The 15,000-nt window shown below is 50.2% G+C and overlaps 1 protein-coding gene across 2 annotated transcripts in view; it reads left to right on the top strand.

The window, feature by feature from the left end:
* Positions 1-15,000, top strand: part of trpc5a (transient receptor potential cation channel, subfamily C, member 5a) — a 106,917-nt gene that overhangs the window by 38,686 nt on the left and 53,231 nt on the right. Inside the window, exons 1-4 of one of the 2 annotated variants that reach the window (XM_074699283.1) lie at positions 2,916-3,046; positions 13,597-13,638; positions 13,810-13,912; positions 14,876-15,000. The exon at positions 14,876-15,000 is cut by the window's right edge and continues 126 nt beyond it. In XM_074699283.1, coding sequence (XP_074555384.1) covers positions 2,945-3,046; positions 13,597-13,638; positions 13,810-13,912; positions 14,876-15,000 — 372 coding nt within the window. In that variant the 5' untranslated portion in view covers positions 2,916-2,944. Of the gene's footprint in view, positions 1-2,915; positions 3,047-13,596; positions 13,639-13,809; positions 13,913-14,875 lie in introns of those variants that run through there. The other variant, XM_074699284.1, reaches the window with a different exon arrangement.

Here is a 15,000-nt window from a genome sequence, read left to right as displayed (position 1 = left end):
GATAATTCCCTCTGTGCTGCAACGTGTGTGTGTGTGTGTGTGTGTGTGTGTGTGTGTGTGTGTGTGTGTGTGTGTGTGTGTGTGTGTGTGTATCTCACTCTTTTGATGCCAGGTTCAACAATGCAGATCAGGTCTCACTGTCACTCATTGATTAGAGAATGTCTCCCTCACACACGCACACACACACACACACACACACACACACACACACACACACACACACACACACACACACACACACACACACACACACACACACACACTCACACACACACACACACAGAAATGTTGCTACCAGGCCAATTAAGAAGACTGATGTAGTGCAGCAGATTCAATTATTGCTCGTGGTATAATTATGGATGAGTAAATTAAAGGCAGGAGGGAGGAAGTGAAGGCAGGAAGGAAGTAAAGAAGGAAAGGAGGAAAGGAGGAAAGGAGGAAAGGAGGTGTGAAGGAAAGTCCCACTCTGGCTCGAAACTCTTTTTCTACTTTATCACACTTTCCCTAAACTCTCTGACTGAGCAGGGTTTGGTTTCAGGGTCCAGGGATTACTGATCAATGTGTTCACTGATCAATGTGTTCACTGAAAATGTGATCACTGATTATTGTGATCACTGATTAATGTGATCACTGATTGATGTGATCACTGATTAATGTTATCACTGATTAATGTTATCACTGATTGATGTGATCACTGATCAATGTGATCACTGATTCCTGTGATCACTGATTAATGTGATCACTGATTGATGTGATCACTGATTAATGTTTTCACTGATTAATGTTATCACTGATCAATGTGATCACTGATTAATGTTATCACTGATTTATGTGATCACTAATTGATGTGATCACTGATTGATGTGATCACTGATTAATGTTATCACTGATTATTGTAATCACTGATTAATGTGATCACTGATTATTGTGATCACTGATCAATGTGATCACTGATTGATGTGATCACTGATTAATGTTATCACTGATTAATGTTATCACTGATTGATGTGATCACTGATCAATGTGATCACTGATTAATGTGATCACTGATTAATGTTATCACTTATTTATGTGATCACTGATTAATGTTTTCACTGATCAATGTTATCACTGATTCCTGTGATCACTGATTAATGTGATCACTGATTGATGTGATCAATGATTAATGTTATCACTGATTAATGTTATCACTGATCAATGTGATCACTGATTATTGTTATCACTGATTAATGTGATCACTAATTGATGTGATCACTGATTGATGTGATCACTGATTAATGTTATCACTGATTATTGTGATCACTGATTAATGTTATCACTGACTAATGTGATCACTGATTATTGTGATCACTGATTGATGTGATCACTGATTCCTGTGATCACTGATTAATGTTACCACTGATTGATGTGATCACCGATTAATGTTATCACTGATTGATGTGATCACTGATTGATGTTAGCACTGATTAATGTTATCACTGTTTGATGTGATCACTGATTGATGTGATCACTGATTAATGTTATCACTGATTGATGTGATCACTGATTGATGTGATCACTGATTAATGTTATCACTGATTGATGTGATCACTGATTAATGTGATCACAGAGGCTGACTCTCTGACCGTCTGGTCCCGGCTGTACCAGTTGAACCAGTGGCCTGTGGCAGTGGGACTGGGGGAAACGTGTAGCTGAGGGTTGGTGCTGGTGGTCCAGTCAGCTGCTGGTCTGTTGACTCTTCCATGGGGTGCACCGTTCGCAGCTGCTCAGGCTGAACTCAGGACGTCTTTGGAAAATGAGCAGAAACCAGTGAGAACAGACTGAGCAGCTGTGTAGATCAGTTCATAGTTTTAACATTGGGCAGGGATTAGCTCGCCTGTGTACCTCCTGTACCCCCCTGTCCCCTGCTATTGTATCGGTTGCTAGTAGCATTCTACACATTTGTAGTGTTTTAATTTCTTCATTTAAGCTAAAAGTTTCAGTGATGAATGCTAACAGCTGTTGTCGTATCAGCTAACTCTCAGTGTGTGTTTGTGACAGGCAGCTAACGTTCAACCAGACGCTTCATATCGACCCATATTTTGGTGGTCATGGAGCTTTCCTGTTCAGAGATGCATTAATTATGGAGGAGGAGGGTAATTAGCTCAATCTGTTTTCTGTAAAGGCCCTCTGCCTTTATTTACGCCATTATCTCTGAACATCTGAACAACAGCCCCACACAGAGACAGTAAGACGCTCGCTGATCAGTTACTGGGTTAAATATTGATTAAAACACAAATGCAGTCTCACTCTGTGAGACGCAGTGTGTGTTTGTCAACCTGCTGCAGTGAGGGAACCTGGTGTTAAAACCCTCTGAGGGCCTGAGCAGCAAGGAAGGGTTTAAACTGATGCTTTAACACATGAAGTAAGACATTATCTGCACCAACGTCCTGCTGACCCCGGTGTTCAGTTGTTGAATGAGCTCAGTTGTTGGATGTGTTGGTCGTTGGATGTGTTGGTTGTTGGATGTGTTGGTGGTTGGATGTGTTGGTTGTTGATGTGTTCAGTTGTTGGATGTGTTTGGTTGTTGGATGTTTTCAGTTGTTGGAGGTGTTGGTTGTTGGATGTGTTCAGTTGTTGGATGTGTTCAGTTGTTGGATGTGTTCAGTTGTTGGATGTGTTCAGTTGTTGGATGAGTTCAGTTGTTGGATGTGTTCAGTTGTTGGATGTGTTGGTTGTTGGATGTGTTCAGTTGTTGGATGTGTTCAGTTGTTGGATGTGTTCAGTTGTTGGATGTGTTCAGTTGTTGGATGTGTTCAGTTGTTGATTGTGTTCAGTTGTTGGTTGCTGTTGTGAACGGACAGTCCTGGAGTACTGAACACCAAACTAAGACCAGACCCCTCTCAGAGTTTCCGTTCTGGTTTAAATCCAGGACAGAGCACCTTGAGCGGGGTCGAACCTCCTGATGATTAATGCTCCTCTTTATGGGGCTCATTTATCCCAGTCGGGGCTGGTCCTGGTCCGTTTCAGAGTGGAGTGTTCTGCTGAAGGACGAGTCCTCTCCAAGGTGAGGAGGAGATTTATTTACCTGAGATGATATCAGGATGGAAAAATGGGTCAAGATTTAAAGTTTTTCTTTGACCTTTGAATTCAATCAAGCTGATTAGTTTGAGCATGAGGCAGAAAAGGTTTAAAGAGGAAATCCTGGAGGACGGAAAGTGGCAGGAATATGAATCAAACGCAGAGCAACAAAAAAGCCTCATACCATCACACTGAAACCCAAACAGGAAGTCAGCTGTTAACAGTGGATTTTATTCTGTCATGAGTGTTTTAACTGTTTTTCCTTTCTCCAAAAATGGCCCTGAAGAGCAGGAGAAATGCTCTGTCTCTTGTTTCTTTGTCGGTGTGAGATGTGTAGAACAACAATCTGAATCTGGTAGATTAAAAACAAGCTTTTAGCTCTTTGTTTCAGCCATTTCTCAGTCTCTTCAGTCACTGAGACGCCAGGGTTTATTATTATCAGCGGCCTGTGTTTACACACACCACTTTTCCTCTGAGTGTCTTCAGTGTCCTCGTTTTTGAAGCTTTCAGCAGAAAAATCTTCCCTTTGCCTTGAGTTTTAAAAGCCACATCTCGGTCCAGGTTTTTGTCATGTTTTGAATCTAGCCGGCTTTGAAGGCGACTCATCTCCAGCTCCTCTCTCATCATCCAACGTTCACTTTTTCTCTCTCTTGCCAGCTGAGAAAAATCAACTGCCAAGATCCTCTTTTAGTCCCGTTTTTCCAGCCAAGCTGAGAGGAGCATGTCACATCAGGAGAGGCGGCGTTAGAGACGAGTGGCGCTCTAATTAAAGCGAACTCGCTCGAGACAAAGTTCCTTCAAGTGCATCAGACTCCAAACCAGAGCGCAGAGACGCGGCGTGAGGAAGACAAGCCTTCCTCCTCCGTGTGTCGGGGGAAATGTTTTATTGTTCCTGCTCGTCTGAGGCGTTTATTAAAAAACAGACGTCGCTCAGTTTAAGAGCTGCTGCCGCTCAAAGACGAGGAGTGGAAGGAGCAGACAGAGGAGGTAGAGGACGAGGAAGAGGAATGCTAATTAAATCAAACACGGGGTAAAGGAGGACAGGATGAATAGGAGAGATGATTCAGGGAGTAGGAGGAGGAGGAGGAGGAAGGAGAGGGGGGATAAGCAGGATTTGGGGATAAATCATAACACATGACAGAGAAAAGGATGAAAGAGAGGAGGAGAAAGGAGGGATTCATGGAGGATGGAAGGAGACAGAGATGTGAGGAAGGAGAAAAGGTGAGGAGGACAGGTAGCAGATGGCAGGACGGATGAAAGGAGGGAGGAGTCGCCTGGACGGGAGGATTTACAGGAGCAAGGGAGGGAGGAGGGACGGGGGGACGGGCAGGAGGACTGATGGAGTGGACCGGGTCTAAAGAGTCCTTCAGAGACCCTGTGCGCCTGGAGTCCTCATCACCGAGATCAGTGCAGAGGGAAACAGACGCTTCACCTCAGAACCAGCAGCCGTCCTGAGGTCCGAAAAGAAGGAGAAGGAGAAGGAGAAGGAGAAGGAGGAGGAGGAGGAGGAGGAGAAGGAGAAGGAGGAGGAGAAGGAGAAGGAGAAGGAGAAGGAGAGGGAGAAGGAGAGGGAGAAGGAGAGGGAGAAGGAGAAGTGGGATTAGGATTGAAAAGGATGAACGGAGCGGAGAAATCAGTCACGGTGAAATGAAAGCAAAGGCAGATGAGAGGAAGGAAGGAAGGAGAGAAGGAGGGAAGGAGGGAGGGAAGGATGGATGGACGGAGAGGAAGAAAGGGGGGATTAGACGCTCCCCCAGGATCTGAGGTAGCTCTGGGTGAGATATTTTCAGTTCAGCTGGCGGTGCCGTCTCCCCAAAAGCTGAATGCCTTTTGGATCTAAATTTAGAGCATTACACAACAAACCCTGCGTCGTCTGCCAGCAGAGCGCCGTTTGCCAGAACCTTCTCTGCCGTCTCACTTTGTCCCCGCTCCGCCGGCCCCCTGCCAGGCCGCCACGGGAAGAAGACCGGCCTGTTCAGTGTTACTGTGAGGTTAAACCAGATCAGGTTAGACGGGCTACCACTGAGCTGGTTCTGGTTCTGGGTGTTGGGCCTGTAACTTCAGGTTCAGGTGAAATCCTGGGAGCTGGTTTGAAGGACTTAAATCTCAACAACTGCCTCACTTCTAAAACAGAATACACTTCAGTCCCAAAACCAAAATCCCTGAAAATCCCCAGGGTGGCTTCACCTGGGCTCTGAGCCGGACCAGAGACCTGAAGGGAGACCCTGGAGCAGGTCGTCCTCCTGGAGCAGGTCGACCTCCTGGAGCAGGTCGACCTCCTGGAGCAGGTCGACCTCCTGGAGCAGGTCAACCTCCTGGAGCAGGTCGTCCTCCTGGGGCAGGTCATCCTCCTGGAGCAGGTCGTCCTCCTGGAGCAGGTCGTCCTCCTGGCGCAGGTCAACCTCCTGGAGCAGGTCGTCCTCCTGGAGCAGGTCGGCCTAAGGTCGTCCTCCTGGAGCAGGTCGTCCACCTGGAGCAGGGCAGCCTCCTGGAGCAGGTCGTCCTCCTGGATCAGGTCATCCTCCTGGAGCAGTAGTCCTCCTGGAGCAGGTCGTCCTTAGGTCGTCCTCCTGTAGCAGGTCGTCCTTAGGTCGTCCACCTGGATCAGGTCTGCCTCCTGGAGCAGGTCGTCCTCCTGGAGCAGGTCGTCCTCCTGGAGCAGGTCAGACTTAGGTCGTCCTCCTGCAGCAGGTCGTCCTCCTGGAGCAGGTCAGACTTAGGTCGTCCTCCTGGAGCAGGTCGTCCTCCTGGAGCAGGTCGTCCTCCTGGAGCAGGTCAGACTTAGGTCGTCCTCCTGGAGCAGGTCGTCCTCCTGGAGCAGGTCGTCCTCCTGGAGCAGGTCAGACTTAGGTCGTCCTCCTGGAGCAGGTCGTCCTCCTGGATCAGGTTGTCCTCCTGGAGCAGGTCAGACTTAGGTCGTCCTCCTGGAGCAGGTCGTCCTCCTGGAGCAGGTCGTCCTCCTGGAGCAGGTCGTCCTCCTGGAGCAGGTCAGCCTCCTGGACCAGCTTCACCTGAGCTCTTAGCGGGACCATTTCCTTAAGCTTTTGCTTCGTCTGCACACATACAGGGAACTGTTAACCCCTGGTTCACGCTGGATGACTCAGCGATGGTTAGTGTTCGGTCATCCCATCCTCCCGAGCCTCTCTTGCTCAAACAGACGCTGCGGGATCAGCTCCACGTGTTCAGCACCGGAGCAGCAGAGCAGGAAAGATCTGGTTTCTCTGTGCACGCCTGATCCCTCTTCGTCTCTCTCCTGCTGCGAAGCCGGCACCTCTGACCCCATCAGCCAGAGAAAAACCTGCTCTCAGCCCTCCTCCATCCTGCGTCAAAGCTGCATCAAAGCTGCATCAAAGCTGCAGCTGCGCGGGGCAGCCCAGCCGGGCCTCTGGGGTCAGGTGTGTTTCAGGGTTGAACCTGTTTGGGGACTAATTGAGATCCCAATTAAGATCCCCTCTGCCCTGCATCTCGACCTCCTCTGCTGATTTTCCTCTGAAGCTGCAGCACAAACGCCCCTGAATGCACCGCAGCGGAGCAGCTTTCTTCTTGCTGGGTTATCTGCTCCGCGCACAGCGTGAAGAGCTCATTAACATTCATCGCTCCCCACGCAGCCACCTCTGTCTGCTGCCGTTGGTCTTCTCTGAACCTGAATCAGTCCTCCAGGGACTTCTTCTGCAGGGACAGGACTCGTTTTGTTTTATCATGGCCAAAACCACCAGGTAGCGCTTCCTTGATTCACACTCCTGTGTCTTTCAGAGCAGGAGATTTCAGACGTTTGACGTTTCACACAGCTGCAGCATGCGACTCCCAGGCCTCGGTCGGGACCTGTCACAGTTTCTATCTTTGGCTCAGGAGCTGTTGATGTTGGTTAGTTTCTTTTCAGGCTTGGATCTGGAAAGACTTTGACAGTATTTTAGGTGTTGCTGTAACTGACACAGCTCCAGCCCTCAGCTCCCAGGATAAAGTCTTTGCACCGTGCCATGTTCATTCATGTCCTGTTCATCCATTCCTCTTTATACCACCTGCATCACTGGCTCTGTCACTTCCTACATCTCCTTTTCCAAACAGAAAGTTAGAAACACAGAAGGTTCAGGAAAAACCCTTTTTCCTTTTTCTTAACTCTGAGTTTTCATCAAGTTTTCTCTTAAACACTTTAGATATGAACAGATCCAACAGGAATACAACAGCACAGCAGCTCAGTTTGTCTGGACCTGTTGGTGTCAGCGTGATGGTTGGTAACGTCCAGTGAAGAGCAGCGTCTGTTTCCTGGAGCAGCTGAAAGAAGTCTCCAGGTGCTTTTAGAGAGGGACAAATGTAAACGTGAGACAAATCACAGTAATTTACACGACTGTGAAGTGATAACGACAAAGGTTCATAGACACGGCATTACGACTCAGAGCCAGGAAAGAAACGCTCCAGGGGATGAGTTCAATAAAATGTAATGGATCCCTGAGAGGGTTTGACCTCCCTGCCCAAACCTACGACCCAGGTTTAGACCCAAACCTATGACCCAGGTTTAGACCCAAACCTACGACCCAGGTTTAGACCCAAACCTACGACCCAGGTCTAAACCCAAAACTACCACCCAGGTTTAGACCCAAAACTACGACCCAGGTTTAGACCCAAACCTACCACCCAGGTCTAGACCCAAACTTATGACCCAGGTTTAGACCCATAACTACGACCCAGGTTTAGACCCAAACCTATGAACCAGGTCTAGACCCAAACCTATGACCCAGGTTTAGACCCAAACCTATGAACCAGGTCTAGACCAATAACTACGACCCAGGTTTAGACCCAAACCTACGACCCAGGTTTAGACCCAAACCTATGACCCAGGTTAGACCCAAAACTACCACCCAGGTTTAGACCCAAAACTACCACCCAGGTTTAGACCCAAAACTACCACCCAGGTTAGACCCAAAACTACCACCCAGGTTTAGACCCAAAACTACCACCCAGGTTTAGACCCAAAACTACCACCCAGGTTTAGACCCAAAACTACCACCCAGGTTTAGACCCAAAACTACCACCCAGGTTAGACCCAAAACTACCACCCAGGATTAGACCCAAAACTACCACCCAGGTTTAGACCCAAAACTACCACCCAGGTTAGACCCAAACCTATGACCCAGGTTTAGACCCAAACCTACGACCCAGGTTTAGACCCAAAACTACGACCCAGGTTAAGACCCAAACCTATGACCCAGGTTTAGACCCAAACCTATGACCCAGGGTTAGACCCAAAACTACGACCCAGGGTTAGACCCAAACCTATGACCCAGGTTTAGACCCCAACCTACGACCCAGGGTTAGACCCAAACCTATGACCCAGGGTTAGACCCAAACCTATGACCCAGGGTTAGACCCATAGTTCATCTTTTGTATCTTCTCAGGTGTTTGTGCTTTGATTGTTTGGGGATGTGGTGTAATCAGGGATTACCGTCCGTGCTGGATTTGGCCTCCTGTCTCAGAGCATGCAGAGACCATGTGAGGACTGGTCAAAGGGACCACATCAGTCCCAGATTTAAATCTGTTCCCCAGGTTGAAAACAGCTCCTCAGATTATCCAGCATCCAGATTTAAGCCCTGGTCTGAAGAATGCGTCATTGTTTGTCTGGCCTGAGGAGTGTTTGCCTTCCTCCTCTCCTTTATGCAAACACGCTTCTTCATAGACAGGAGGGAAAGGGCAGGATGGAGGGAGGAGGAGGAGGAGGAGGAGGAGGAAGACAGGAGGTCCTGCGGGACTGGAGGGAAGAGACGGGTGAAAGTGTGAGAGGAATGCAGATCCAGAGTCAGGAAACGCGGAGATGAACAGAATGATCGTTACTGATGGGAGGAGAGACACGCAGAGGAGCAGTTTCTGAACCAGGAGAAAATGGATTCAGCAAAACGCTGAGAGAGATTAGACTCTGCCGGGAAGAGTGGGAGTTTGATGAAGTACAGGAACCGTGGAGGCAGACAGGTGGAGGAAACCAGCTGAGGGGAGTCGGAGAGGAGGAGATAAATGTAAGGAGTAATGGAGGAATATTACAGGATGAATGAGGGGAGGGAGCAGAGGAGAGGAAGAGGAGCAGATCGAAAGGCAGAGAGATCAAAGCTGGAGCAGGAGCCAGGATCAGAGGAAGATGAAGAGGCCGACGGTGGAGATTTAGGAGGAGATAAAAACAGAGATGATGGAGTAAGGATGGAGGAGGAGGAGGTGCAGGATGACGGACAGAAACAAAACCGTCATTCATCAAACTGTCTCTCTGGTTGAACAGAGGAAGTTCCTCTTCCCTCTGAGCACGTGTCGACCCTCTGTGCAGAGAGGAGGATCTGTCCGAAGCAATGTTTACAATCTCCTGAACGCACCCTGAGCCTCTGAGCCGGGAACGCCGGGAACACTGGGAACGCCGGGAACGCCGTGAACGCCGTGAACGCCGGGAACACTGGGAACGCCGGGAACGCCGGGAATGCCGGGAGGCCTCACCGCCTCACTGTTTAACGCCTTAGTCTAATAACCCAACCTTTACTCAGCCTCTCAGCTCCGCCCCCCTGGGACACCTGAGCCCGTTTCTGTAGCCTCCATCCTGTCGCCTGTCACGCCATTGTTGTTGGAACATGTTGGCGTGACACACTCCTGGCAAGCGCCCGCTGGCTCGCCGCCTCGCCGCGTCACTCCAGAGAACCTGCGAGTGTTGGCGCACTTTTATCACCACGTGATACGTTCAGTTCCTTCTGCATGAAACACGTCATGAGCGTGCCGTCACACACGCCGAGCAGCAGGAGGCTCCACCAGCCGACACCTCCATCCTCAGGCCGCACAACGCCTCAGGAGAGCAGGAGGGGAGAGGAGAGGAGAGGAGAGGAGAGGAGAGGAGAGGAGAGGAGGAACAAGGAAAGACCAGGCAGGTTTAGATCTCCGTCAGAGGGAGCGATGGAGGAGATTCTGTTTTCTTAAAGTGTGAGAAAGAGGAAAACTGGAGCAGGAAATGTGAACGATGGAGGAGGAGGAGGAGTGAGGAGGCTCAGGCTGGAGAGGGACGATAAGAGGAGAGACAAACAGGATCAGACACATGCTGAAATCCAGGAGGGGGAGAAGAGGGGAGACGGGGTGATGTAGAGGAGGACACAGTGTTCGAGCTTGTGGAGGTAAATGAAGGAGCGAGCTGCAGAGACGGACAGGAAATGAGCGCAGGGAGAGAAAGGGTTGCTGTGGAGCAGAAAACTTGTGGAATAAAGGAAAGAAAGGGGGAGGAAGGGGGAGGAATGGGGGGTGATGGAGGAGCTGAGGAGGGAGTTTATCTGCATTGCTGTACCACCGTCAGCGGAGCGTTGTGAAGCCGTCAGCATAAATTCCCCCTCACTATGCAGATCTCCGACCAATCTGCATTCCCCGAGCCGCACGCTGCTGGCTGGCTCGCCACTGCAGGATTAATCTGGCTCACGTAATTTCACCTCCTCCACATAATGGAGCCGTCAACAGCAGGAGCGAGGAAATCGCTGCATTTACAAACATTCGCCATGCTACACGGCGCAGACGTAGATAACATCACACTGAGAGCGTGACAAAATGAAGACGTGGAGCAGGTTGGGATGGAAATCAGCTGACGGCCTCGGCGAAGCGTTCCCTGGAATCATCAAAGGTTAAGTGAAGTCACAAAGGAGGAAAGGAGGAACCGGACCGTCCACTGTTCATCCTGACCCCAGATTGAACCCCTAAACCCGGGGCTCGGCCTCGGAGACAGACGTTTATTTATTTCAGCTGCAGACTGAGCACGCTGAGTACAGCAGTTTCTCTGAAAACAAAAACACACGTTCGATTTCATGACTCAGAGTCAAACAGGAAGTGGCTGACAGAGGCCGGGCTGACTGCAGGTTCAGCAAAGGTCGACTCGTACCATTCCAGTCCTTTCCTGCCCGTACCTGCTCAGGAGCGCCCCCTAGGTGAAGAACGTACGATTCCAGTCCTTTCTGCTCATACCTGCTCAGGAGCGCCCCCTAGTTTAAGAACGTACGATTCCAGTCCTTTCTGCTCGTACCTGCTCAGGTGCGCCCCCTAGGTGAAGAACGTACGATTCCAGTCCTTTAGTGTTCGTACCTGCTCAGGAGCGCCCCCTAGGTGAAGAACGTATGATTCCAGTCCTTTCTGCTTGTACCTGCTCAGGAGCGCCCCCTAGGTGAAGAACGTACGATTCCAGTCCTTTAGTGTTCGTACCTGCTCAGGAGCGCCCCCTAGGTGAAGAACGTACGATTCCAGTCCTTTAGTGTTCGTACCTGCTCAGGAGCTCCCCCTAGGTGAAGAACGTACGATTCCAGTCCTTTATTGTTCGTACCTGCTCAGGAGCGCCCCCTAGGTGAAGAACGTATGATTCCAGTCCTTTCTGCTCGTACCTGCTCAGGAGCGCCCCCTAGGTGAAGAACGTATGATTCCAGTCCTTTCTGCTCGTACCTGCTCAGGAGCGCCCCCTAGGTTAAGAACATACGATTCCAGTCCTTTAGTGTTCGTACCTGCTCAGGAGCGCCCCCTAGGTGAAGAACATAGGATTCCAGTCCTTTAGTGTTCGTACCTGCTCAGGAGCGCCCCCTAGGTGAAGAACGTACGATTCCAGTCCTTTAGTGTTCGTACCTGCTCAGGAGCGCCCCCTAGGTGAGCTCCTCCCACTACTTTAACCCAAAGGCCTGGTTTTTCTTGTTGGGAGTAATTTCCTAAGACTCTGGAAAAAGTCCCCAACCACCATCGTGAATTCCAAACAGGAAGTTCACAAATTTGGAGTCAAATGTCAGGTTTTGAAGATTTATAGGGAAAGAACATTTTAACTGGTCCCATTTTTTTTTTTTTTTTTAAGATCAGCTCCAAACTGGTCTTGTGTGTTCTACACACACTGAGGGTTAAAGCTCACCAAAGGATTTTCTGTAAAAAGTTAAAAGTTAACGTGTCACCGCCTGAGAGCATCTATGTTTATGGCGCATGAAACCTGAGGGTGTGTTTAGAAACAAGGCAGAAAAACAGATTTAATGTCATACTGGGCAAATTAGCATAAAGCTATAAGGGACCACTTTTACCACAAGGGGGCACCAAAATGAGGACAGAGTGAGAGCTGAACTCAGGAGCTTGAGTTTGTTCAGAGCAGATCAGGGCTGGGTTTGGCCTTCACATGGGAACGTAGCCTTTGTTAGATGCTAAGTGTGGCTAACAAGGAGCTAGCTGGCTGTTTTCTCCAGGAGACTCAGTTTGGAGAGTTTGCAGTGAAAGAGGATCAAACCTTCAGGTGTCTCAGGTAACGAGGGTTGTTCAGGAATAAAGATGGCGTCTGTTTGATCACACTGCGCTGTACCTCCTGAGTTTCTGACCATCCCTTCATCACGTTCACTTTTTAAAGTTTTAACTTCTTCCAGACCACACGGCTGCTGATCAGTCGCCCCTACGACCTGATCCCTGGAGCTCAGCGGACTCTGCCTGACCAGATCAGATGGGTCAGATCAAACTTTTCTCAGCAGAAGAAAAATCAGGACAGACTCAGCTCTGAACCCTGAGTGTGCTGAGAGGACGTGGGAAAGGCTGCAGGTTTGAAACCCTGGATGGGACGAAGTGAGCGTTGGTTTGTTATGGTGTGTTATAAAGTCTTACTGCAGTTTGGAGGAATGACCTGTGGGGGCGCTCCTGAGGTGGATGAGAGGGGTTTCCATAGTGTCTGCTGACTGTGGGTTTTACCTGTTGCAGGCGTGCTGTAGACCTGCTGTAGACCTGCTGTAGACCTGCTGTAGACCTGCTGTGGACTCGCAGCAGACGTGCTTTAGATCTGCTGCAGCTGAGCTGTAGACCTGCTGCAGGCATCCTGAAGTTGGGCTGTGGGCATGTTGCAGGCGTGTTGCAGGCCTGCTACAGATGCACTGCAGACATGTTGCAGACTGAAGACATACATGCTGTAGACCTGCTGCAGTTGTGTTGCAGATGTGCTGCAGCTGCTCTGCAGACCTGCTGCAGACGGTTTCTCCTGCGCTGTGGATTGGTGGTGACGGCTCCCTCTGCTGAGCGTTGAGCTCCCAGTGTGTGGGAGCAGAGAGGGAAACAAAGAGCATCGTGTGTGTGTTTGTGTGTGTGTGTGTGTGTGTGTGTGTGTGTGTGTGTGTGTGTGTGTGTGTGTGTGTGTGTGTGTGTGTGCAGCAGGAAGGCTGTGGGGCTGGTGGTGCAGCAGGATGGCCTGGGCCTGAGGCTGCGCTACAGCAGGATTACAGGCTTTAACAGCAGCAGAGTGTCTGAGACGGCAGGAGGAGCAGCACCAGGCTGTTCTGCTCTCTGGGCTCCTATTGTGCTGGACGTACGCAGAGACACTAATCTGAAGCTCTGACTCTCTGTCACACACACACACACACACACACACACACACACACACACACACACACACACACACACACACACACACACACAAACACACAAACACACACACACACACACACACACACACACACACACAAACACACACACACACACAAACAAACACACACTCTGTTTTCCTGCGCTAACTCTCCTTTTCTTTCTTTCTGTTTCTTCCAGACGGGAAAGATGAATCCCATGACACAGTTGTACTACAAGAAGGTGAGTCAAGCACACACACACACACACACACACACACACACACACACACACAAACACACAAACACACACACACACACACACACACACACACACATACACACACACACACACACACACATGGATTCAGAGCTCTCTTGCTGCACCGTGAGCTGACGTCTCTGTGTTCTCCAGGCCACGTACTCGCCGTACCGCGACCGTATCCCGCTGCAGATCGTGCGCGCTGAGGTGGAGCTGTCGGCGGAGGAGCGGGCCTACCTGACGGCGGTGGAGAAAGGTACGCACACCTCCTCTGAGACGCCCCTCCACCTGTGTCTGCCTCAGTCTGTAACGACCTGACGGTGCTGGTCTCTGATGCTGAGTCTGTGTTTCTGGCGCCGGGCAGGAAGCAGCTGCTCGCCCTCCCTCTGCTCAGGACTCAGGACTCAGGGACTCAGGGACTCAGGGGTCAGGGACTCAGGGACTCAGGGACTCAGGGACTCAGGGGTCAGGGACTCAGGGACTCAAGGACTCAGGGACTCAGGGACTCAGGGGTCAGTCCAGGAAAAAAACAGTTCAGACTTTTATTTTGAAAATCTGGGGGAAAAATCTGAGTTTGGAGCTTTTGATGTGAGCTCTAATCTGAAACTTCTGACTCCAGTTCTTTCAAACTCTGTAAAAGTTAAACTTCATCTCTTCAGGCAAACTGAGAAACGTGGACTTTATTCACACTGAGCTTCACTTTCTGTCTGAATCCTCTGCTTGACCCGGGTCAGTTTTAGTCTGGACTCTGGTTGGTGAGGGGAGCACTAACTTCTCCAGGCTCATCATGGAGAGTCTGGAAAAACCTGAGTCTTTATCAAAAACCAGGTCCACAGTAAGGTGTCCTGATGGGTCTCTGATCCTTGGGATCTGATCCACGGGGTCTGAGCCTCGAGGTCTGATCCTCGAGGTCTGATCCTCAGGGTCTGATCCTCAGGATCTGATCCACGGGGTCTGAGCCTCGAGGTCTGATCCTCGAGGTCTGATCCTCAGGGTCTGATCCTCAGGATCTGATCCTCAGGGTCTGATCCTCAGGATCTGATCTTCGGGGTCTGATCTTCGGGATCTGATCCTCGGGATCTGATCCTCGGGGTCTGATCTTCGGGGTCTGATCCTCGAGGTCTAATCCTCAGGGTCTGATCCTCGAGGTCTGATTCTCGGGGTTCTTCAGAAACCGGTCTGTCAGATAGAGGATCCCAGCCTGTCCCCCTGTCCCCAGGTGACTATGCGGGGGTCAAACACGCCCTGCGGGAGGCCGAGGTCTACTACAACATGGACGTGAACTGTCTGGACCCCCTGGGCCGCAGCGCGCTCCTCATCGCCATCGAGAACGAGAACCTGGAG

Source organism: Halichoeres trimaculatus, unplaced genomic scaffold (assembly GCF_033239565.1).
Source record: "Halichoeres trimaculatus isolate MK-OKI-2021-1 unplaced genomic scaffold, fHalTri1.1 fHalTri1_scaffold_22, whole genome shotgun sequence".
NCBI lineage: Eukaryota > Metazoa > Chordata > Actinopteri > Labriformes > Labridae > Halichoeres > Halichoeres trimaculatus.
This window is presented reverse-complemented; position numbering and strand designations above follow the sequence as displayed.